The following is an 8411-nucleotide window of genomic DNA, read 5'->3' on the forward strand; positions in this document are numbered from 1 at the left end:
TGAAAAAAAATAAACTCATGAAACAGGCCTGGACAAAAATGATGGTACCCTTAGAAAAGACTGAAAATAATGTGACCAAAGGGACATGTTAATTCAAGGTGTGTGCACTAATTAGCATCACAAGTCTCTACAAGCAGTAATCAGTCAGTGGGCCTATATATAGGACTACAGGTAGTCACTGTGCTGTTTGGTGACATGGTGTGTACCTCACTCAACATGGACCAGAGGAAGCAAAGGAAAGAGTTGTCTCAGGACATTAGAAAGAAAATTATCGACAAGCACCTTAAAGGTAAATGCTATAAGACCATCTCCAAGCAGCTTGATGTTCCTGTGACAACAGTTGCACATATTATTCATAAATTTAAGATCCATGGGACTGTAGCCAGCCTCCCTGGACATGGCCGCAGGAGGAAAATTAATGACAAATCAAGGAGACAGATAATACGAATGGTAACAAAAGAGCCCAGAAAAACTTCTAAGGTGAACTTCAAGCTCAATGAACATCAGTGTCAGATCGCACCATCCGTCGTTGTTTGAGCCAAAGTGGACTTGATGGGAGACGACCAAGGAGGATACCATTGTTGAAAACAAGTCATAAAAAAGCCAGACTGGAATTTACCAAACTACATGTTGACAAGCCACACAGCTTCTGGGAGAATGTCCTATGGACAGATGAGACAAAAATTGAACTTTTTAGCAAGGCACATCAACTCTAAGTTCACAGATGAAAAAATGAAGCATATAAAGAAAAGAACACTGTCCCTACTGTGAAACATGAAGGGGGCTCTGTTATGTTCTGGGGCTGCTTTGCTGCGTCAGGCACAGGGTGCCTTGAATCTGTGCAGGGTACAATGAATTCTCAAGACTATCAAGGGATTCTAGAGAGAAATGTGCTGGCCAGTGTCAGAAAGCTTGGTCTCAGTCGCAGGTCATGGGTCTTGCAACAGGACAATGACCCAAAACACACAGCTAAAAACACCCAAGAATGGCTAAGAGGAAAACACTGGACTATTCTAAAGTGGCCTTCTATGAGCACTGACCTTAATCCTATTGAGCATCTTTGGAAGGAGCTGAAACATGCCGTCTGGAAAAGGCACCCTTCAAACCTGAGACAACTGGAGCAGTTTGCGCAGGGAGTGTGCCAAAATACCTACTGAGAGGTGCAAAAGTTCATTGACAGTTACAGAATTGTTATTGCAGTGATTGCCTCAAAAGGTCAAAAGGTTGGTGCAACAAAATATTAAGTTTATGGGGTACCATCATTTTTGTCCAAGCCTTTTTCACAAGTTTATTTTTTTACATAATTCTGTTGAAGCATGGTTGAAAAGCAAGGTCTGACTTTCATCATTGGTGAAATTTCATAGAATTTTATTTATATTACTTTTTACAGATTCAAGTTATTTCTGTAACCATTGTGAGTTTTTTTCTTCATTAAACGAAGGGTACCCACAGTTTTGTCCACGGGTGTATGTAAGAAATACATGATTGGACACTCAAACACGTGGCATGGCAAAACTAGAAATCAGGTCCGGATTGAACACCCAAGTAAAATGCAGGTGGGATTATGATTGTCATTATATTTTGTGTTGCACAGACTGTAGAGATTAGTTGTGGCAGTGAAGAAAAAACCATAACCACAACCATGAAGATGGTTGCAATAATTTGGCGGTATGAAGTTGTAACAGTTTTAGTTTTTTGTTAAACACTTTTCAGATCACTTTCCTCATATGGTGCTCACTCCCCTCTTGTAGTTGTTGCTGTGATGGTAGCTGATATTACGGCTCGACAAACCGCATCAGCTCGGAGGAGCCCCCCTCCATTTTTGTTTGCGCCAGCTAATCTTCTCAGCCCTGGTTACTTCACAACTGTGCTTGGTAACTGCAAGCACGAAGGTGCTCCTTGTGCTTGTCCTCTGCAAACGGTTATCATCAAACGACTTGTTCTTTGACACAAGTTTGAATTACGAACTTTTTTCCCTTTTTTTTTTTCATGTCCCATGAGTTAAATATTTGGGGTTTGGGATGTTGATTGGACAAAAGAAGTATTTTAAACACTCTGAGTCATGTCTCACAATTTGAATTGTAAGTTGTAACCTGAGACTCTTCGTGTCATTCCCTGCGAGCATGGGAGGCAAACAGAATAGATATTTCTAGAAAAATAAAGCAGCCAAACAGTCGACTTTTAATGTGCCTGCATGTCCGCGTTGATGTAGAGTTTAGTTATGATCGCCGTTGACCCGATCGGCTTGAAGCTCTGTTGAGCCGTGGAGAATGTTGTGAGCTTAATGGCAGCCAGCGTCGGATGATGGGAGCAGTCTACTTCAGTGACAGACACACTCGCCCTCCCACACCACACCGAGTCGGGTTTCATTTATATTTGTAAAGTCGGTGTCTGTCATACCTGGTCTCACAAAGCAACAAAAGGCTGATTAGATTGTCCCGTTAATATAAAAGACCTTGTTTGTTTAATTATGTTAAATGTGACCTGTGTGCTGGTTCCACATACAACTGTTAGTAAACAAACATAACCTTGTCTTCACACAATATCTTTTCCATCAGTCTATGAGATGCATATAAAGCTCCACACTGAGTGAATTATTAATCCAGGTGTGCTGGATTTTATGGCTGCACTGTCAGATCAAAAGGAAAATTCTTAATGTTTTTGTGCATGGTTTTAAGTACAGATGTCTACACCCATCTGGACATATTCGACACGTTTGGAAACCTTTATTTTGACTAGAATTTAAATTTAAGACCTCTGCAGAGGAATAGCTGTGTTAAAATTAACTACAATGAATTTGTGCCATGGAATTAAAAGTCTCAAACGACTTTTAGTCATCACTGAGCTCCCTGCAATGTCTTGTTTGCCCTTTTCTCTTCCCTCTCGCTTTATTTTACCACCTGTTGCTTTCATCAGCCTGGTCTGCGTGTTGGGGGGACAGAGGGATGAAGGGACGGAGGGATGACAGTGTGGATAAACTGTGCTGTGTTGTGCTGCAGTTCACACATTCCAGCAGCCGATTCAGGCCAACTCACTGTACCAACACAGAGGCCTCCTTAACCCCCCTTCTGTCCTCTCCTCTGTCCTCTCACCCCCCTTCACCCACATCACCCCTCCCGACTCCAATCCCATCTGTGCAACCTTAATTTTATTTGACAGAGAACCTCTAGCAGGTCCGTCCCCCTCTTCCTCAGTTACATCACACGTCCCTCTGCAGTCACATCTCCTCACAAGTTTGTGAATCCTGATTCATCCGAGTGTGCACCAGGGTCTAAACAAGTAAAATGTTTCTCCCCCACAACTCACTAACAAATACTGCAGGCCACCTTGGTTTGACCTGTGATTGCTACCCCTAGAGGCCAAACATGTCATTTCATAAAAAGTGAAAGTCAAGTGACAAGGCAGTGTCACTCTCTGTTTTAATCATTCAGTCAAATGTCTGTCTGTGTCTGTTTAGAGCGCAACGATGCAACTATTTTGAAATCATTTAAGCCAAATTTTTTCTGGTTTCAAACACCAGTGTCAGAATTTTATGCTTTTTTTTGGGCACACATAGTAAACTGAATATCTTTATTTTGATCTGGTGGCCAGACAAATATTAACATTGGGACATCACATTGGACTGGCCTTTTTCTGATTTTCTAACATGTTACACACATTTGTGACTGTAGTACTAGTCAATAAACAAGACGATAACATTGGTTGCAGCCCTAGTTCTGTTACGATGGAGGTGAAGATGTGATCACTAAACAGATTTGTGACTCTGAAGGAACTGAGAAGCTGCGTCACATGGTATTTCAATGGCTCAAAGAAAAACACTGACCTTTTCACCTTCTTTTGACAGAAAAAGTCACTTTGAAGTAAACATAAAGCACAGAGGATTTTATTATGGTTGGCAATTTCTGATGTATTATGAGCTCTGAAACAATTGGCTAAATATTCAAGCAGTTGAATAACACAGAATGGATTTTAAGTTAGATTATTAAGATTGTATTTTTTTAAGTTCACTGATGTTTCTTACTGCCACTTTGTCACCAGTTCTGTATTTACAGTCTTTGATGTCAGCATCACTGGGACACTAATGTAAAAAATAGCTGCTCACTGTCCACTCTTGTGGTACTGCACTTGACAGAAATGAGAGTTTGCAGTTTGCAGAGTAAATCTCTCCTGTAATAAATAAATATTGTTCTGTCACAGTTATAACTTCTCACACTTGTTTTCTGTTGTTGTCTTTTTTTATCAGGGGCGAGTGGAGGTGGAGGCCGGTAACGAAAAAATGAAGTTCGAGACTGGCGTTCTCTTTCTACGGCGTCATGGCGCTCAGTGCCCCACACTGGGTGAGTCTAAAACCTCCGTCACTCCTCCAAATTATTAATAACTATTAATCAGTCTGCTGTGGTTAAATCAGGATTTGCAGTGTAATGTCAGGTTTAATGCCTCCACTGCCACCTAGTGGCAAAATGTGCAACAGCCTGTTCTGGTGCATAAAGGGAAGTGGGAGTAAAAATTTTAGCTGAATTAAAATGGCCTAAAACATTTATATTAATTTAATTTTTTATTTTTTTATGAGCATCAGCAGTCCTGTTAATTAAAATCATACAAAAACCATGTCTCCCACTAGCATTAAGAGACACGAATCAGTGGACACATGTTGATTGTGTGGCTACAGCATAATTTACGGCGCTGCTTTAGTCATAATCCAAAAAACAGCCGATAAAACATACTGGCGAAAAGATGGTCTGCAGGATTTTATTAAACATCAGTTTCAATTGGTTATCACTCATCAGTACTGGTATATGCAGATAGAACAGCTGCAGATTAAAACATCAACACCTGGGGAGGGGATAGGACAGATGAGGTCTCTGCAATCGGGGTGACTGGTTGACTGGAAGGCGGATAACAAGTTGTTGTCAGTCAGTCATAATGAGGTTATACATTCCCTTACGTTACGTTACATTACATCTCTTGCGTGAAATGGTGTGGAGAGAGTCAAGTGCGGGTCTTTTTCTGCTGGAGTAAACAGGAACATGGATGAACAGAGAAAATGTAATGACCCATAGTGAGCAGACAAGGCTCATTTTCCATCTGTTGTACTTCATCAGATGTAAATATGTTTTTTTAATCATTTATTTTGACCAGAAGTAGCAAATAAGCAGCAAAACTTTTCCAGAAAACGAACGGATGAAACGCAGCACAACACAAAGTAGTAAATGACTGCATCTTAAAAGTTTCCCTACGTGTATAAGAGGGTTTGTTGGAGTACCAGGTGGGTTGAAGTTTGCCTCATGTGACACATGGGAGATACTGCTGTATGGTGAGAAGCTGGTCCCTTAATCTAAACAATACTCAGATGTAAACATACAGACACATTTACCCATGCCATGTGTTTGACGTCCAGGTCTGCGTGTGACTCAGACAACAGTGAATAGAGTTAAAATATTGATTAGTCGATTATCAAGAGTCCCAACAGGAAAAGCTTTTTTTGGGTTTGTTTTTAGTTAGGATAAGGGTTTTTTGGAGGGCTCGTGTGTTTATGGGGAAGTGGTGTCATGTCAGAAATGTTTACTTGCTTCTGGATGAGGTGCGCTGGGACACGGACCACAAGGGCTTTGTTTGAAAGTGGAGTAAAGTAACCTGGAAATTTGCACATGAAGTTTTTGATTTGAAATCATGTTACTTAAGATGTTATTGATGTAAATCCCGTTTGACATGTTTGTAATACTGATTTATTAGCAATTGTTCGTTTGTGTTTAGAACATTTAAGATGTTTGACATTTAAAGAAAGAACTGCCAATTTGTTCGGTGGCAAAGATAGTTTAGCAATAGTTTTTGATTGGTACAGTAATATTTCAAATTTTGGATCACATGGACATGTCCATGTAGGTTGTGAAAACTCCAACTCCAACACAATGATTGTCTGGATTCACTGTTGGCGATTTGTTCACGTGGCATAATGGCATCGGGAACACCTTATTTGACACAGCGTCCACCTGGAAAGGCATAAATGTTGTGCCTGAACCAGCTTACTCCTTCCTTTTCTTTATATTCTCTGTTGCATCTCAACAGTCCCCTCCTCTTTCAGGTGGCGTCAGGTAGAGAGACATTTCACCTGCAAACGCTGTTATCTAAAGCCGGGTGGTCCCCTGCAGCAGAAATTCTCTGTGGTTTTGCATGATCCTCTCCCGGTTTTGGACGCAGATATGGCTCCCATGTCTCACTCCTCGCCACCCTCCCCTTCCTCCGTTGTGTCCCATTGATCCCTCCTCCACCACCTCCTCTCCCTCCTTTTTCTCCTCTCAGTGCTGCACCTCGTCTCGCCACCTCGCCTTTAAGAGGTTTTCTTGTTCTCTCGTTGCCAGGTAAACTCCGGCATGTCTGGGTCCTTTTTAATAACACCGAGGACGGTAGGGCGCGGTGGGTGGGTGGTGATTTTGAGTGGGTGGGCAGGCCTGGCTCTTTGTCAGCCAGGTTGAAATCTATTGAAGGGTAAATTAACCGCCTGATCACAAGAGCCAAAAAAAAAAAAAGCTACTTAGTGGTTTGGTGATTGTGGCATTCAGCACATATTTCCCCTAACAGATTTGACCTTGAGAGGACAGTCAAAAGAGTTCAACATGACAGCCTACTTTTTGGCAAATAAGCTCCTTTGTAACACCTTTACACTGGGCTAGTGAGGGTTCGATGTAATCAGTTACACAAATTAAGTTTCCTTTGTCAGGAGACGCCTTTCTGCTGGCACTCTATCTAACTAGATCTATACACCCTTGGACGGTGTTGTCTTCTGTTCACATTCCCAGTGTGTAGTGTGTTTTTTCCTAGACACATTAAATAGTATTCAGGTACCTGATCACATTAACGAACATGGTTGTGGAAGAATATCCCAGGCATTAGAACAACGGTATGTATCATAAATGAAGATGCAATAAGGGAACTGGGAAGAGGAGTAACTGTGTATGGTGTAAGACTCATGGGGAACTCGGGTTGAGAGAGAAGAATTTTAGTCTGTTAGGGATTGATTCTTTGTTCTGAATTAAACTTAAAATTCAGGAAAGAAGAACCGTGAGGCAGTCGTCAACACAACCTGTTCTCCTGTGCATGCCTGGGAGACAGAAATACAGAGGAGACACAGAGGTTTGGTGTTGCAAAGTAAGAAAGTTGAATCAAAAGAGCTCATCGGCCAAAATGTCAGAACAGTGTTTTTAAACGACAGAGTACTTGGGGACAGAAAATGATCACGTAAGCAACTCTGGATAAATGGCGAAGGTAGGACACATCACAAATACCAACATGGGACTTGAAGCCCCGCGAGCTTTGAGACTGGCTGCTTCTTTGCACATCAATCTTGGATGCGTCCTAATAGCTTCAGACGGTGTCCTTCTCTGTTTGTTTTTACATCAGTCACTGTACTGTAAACCAATGAAGAAAAGATGTGGAGCTATTGAGATCAGACCTGGATATTTTTAAGTTCAGATGTTTTTTTTTTTCTGTTATTGTTGTCCTGCGCTCATATTCATGGTGTAGTATAAACCCTAGTTTTTTAAAGACGTAAGGGTCATCAATTGCTAAATAGACGGTATCTTTTTAGAGAACAACAATCAGATGTCAGTTTAAAAAAAAGAAATCAAATAATATCAAATGCCCATTTCCAAATCTAACCCAGTACCTACTCAGTCCTTGTTGATTAGTTGAATGAAAATATTTAGATAGTTGTCTTTCACTGTGCGATGTGGTATTAGAGTATGGGTGAGGAGAGAGCTTTTTTCAAAAGCACCATTGTGACATGAAATAGTAGGTAAACACAAGTGATGCTTAATTAAGGGGTCTTTCCATTCAGAGTCAGACGAGTCAGGGTGCTGCTGTGGTTCATTTGGTTCACTGGAAAGGCTCTGACTACAATAGAATGAACTGAACCTTATTGGTGTCTTAGAAACACCTGTGTGAACCCTACTATCTTCATGTCAACATGGGGCGGCTGTGAAAAAAGGGTCCATCAATCGTCCACTTCAGTTGTTTAAAAACACTAACTCACTTCTGTGGCACCAGGTCAGTTTAGGTTGCTTTAAAACCATTACGGATGTTTTAAAGTCCGAAAGATCCATATGATAATTTGTTTTCTATAGTTTCAACACCAGATACAGAAGTTAAAAAAAAAAAAAGCTTTAGAAAATAATTTAGAAATGTTATGTTCTTTAACTTAATCCATAGCTCACTATTAGAGAACTATTACACTAAATATCTGCCCTTATGTTATTTTATTTATTTTAAATGATCTGTACCATGAATGAGGGTCGAGGGAAAAACTCTCCTCGAGGGCACAGTAAAATTAAATATTTATGTTAGTATTAAACGTTTGGCGACGTCAGGTTGCGTTGAGAATGATGACTAAAGTGGGAAATGGAAAATCACGAAAC

At 40.8% G+C, this 8411-nt stretch overlaps 1 protein-coding gene across 1 annotated transcript in view; it reads left to right on the plus strand.

Moving 5' to 3' along the window:
• Positions 1-6257, plus strand: part of LOC104923463 (metal transporter CNNM4) — a 56854-nt gene extending 50597 nt beyond the window's left edge. Inside the window, 4 exon segments of the mRNA XM_027273503.1 lie at positions 4244-4293; positions 4295-4337; positions 6083-6092; positions 6199-6257. Of these exon segments, the coding sequence (XP_027129304.1) occupies positions 4244-4293; positions 4295-4337; positions 6083-6092; positions 6199-6257 (162 nt within the window).
• Positions 6258-8411: the final 2154 nt, after the last annotated feature.

Source organism: Larimichthys crocea, chromosome III (genome assembly GCF_000972845.2).
Source record: "Larimichthys crocea isolate SSNF chromosome III, L_crocea_2.0, whole genome shotgun sequence".
NCBI lineage: Eukaryota > Metazoa > Chordata > Actinopteri > Sciaenidae > Larimichthys > Larimichthys crocea.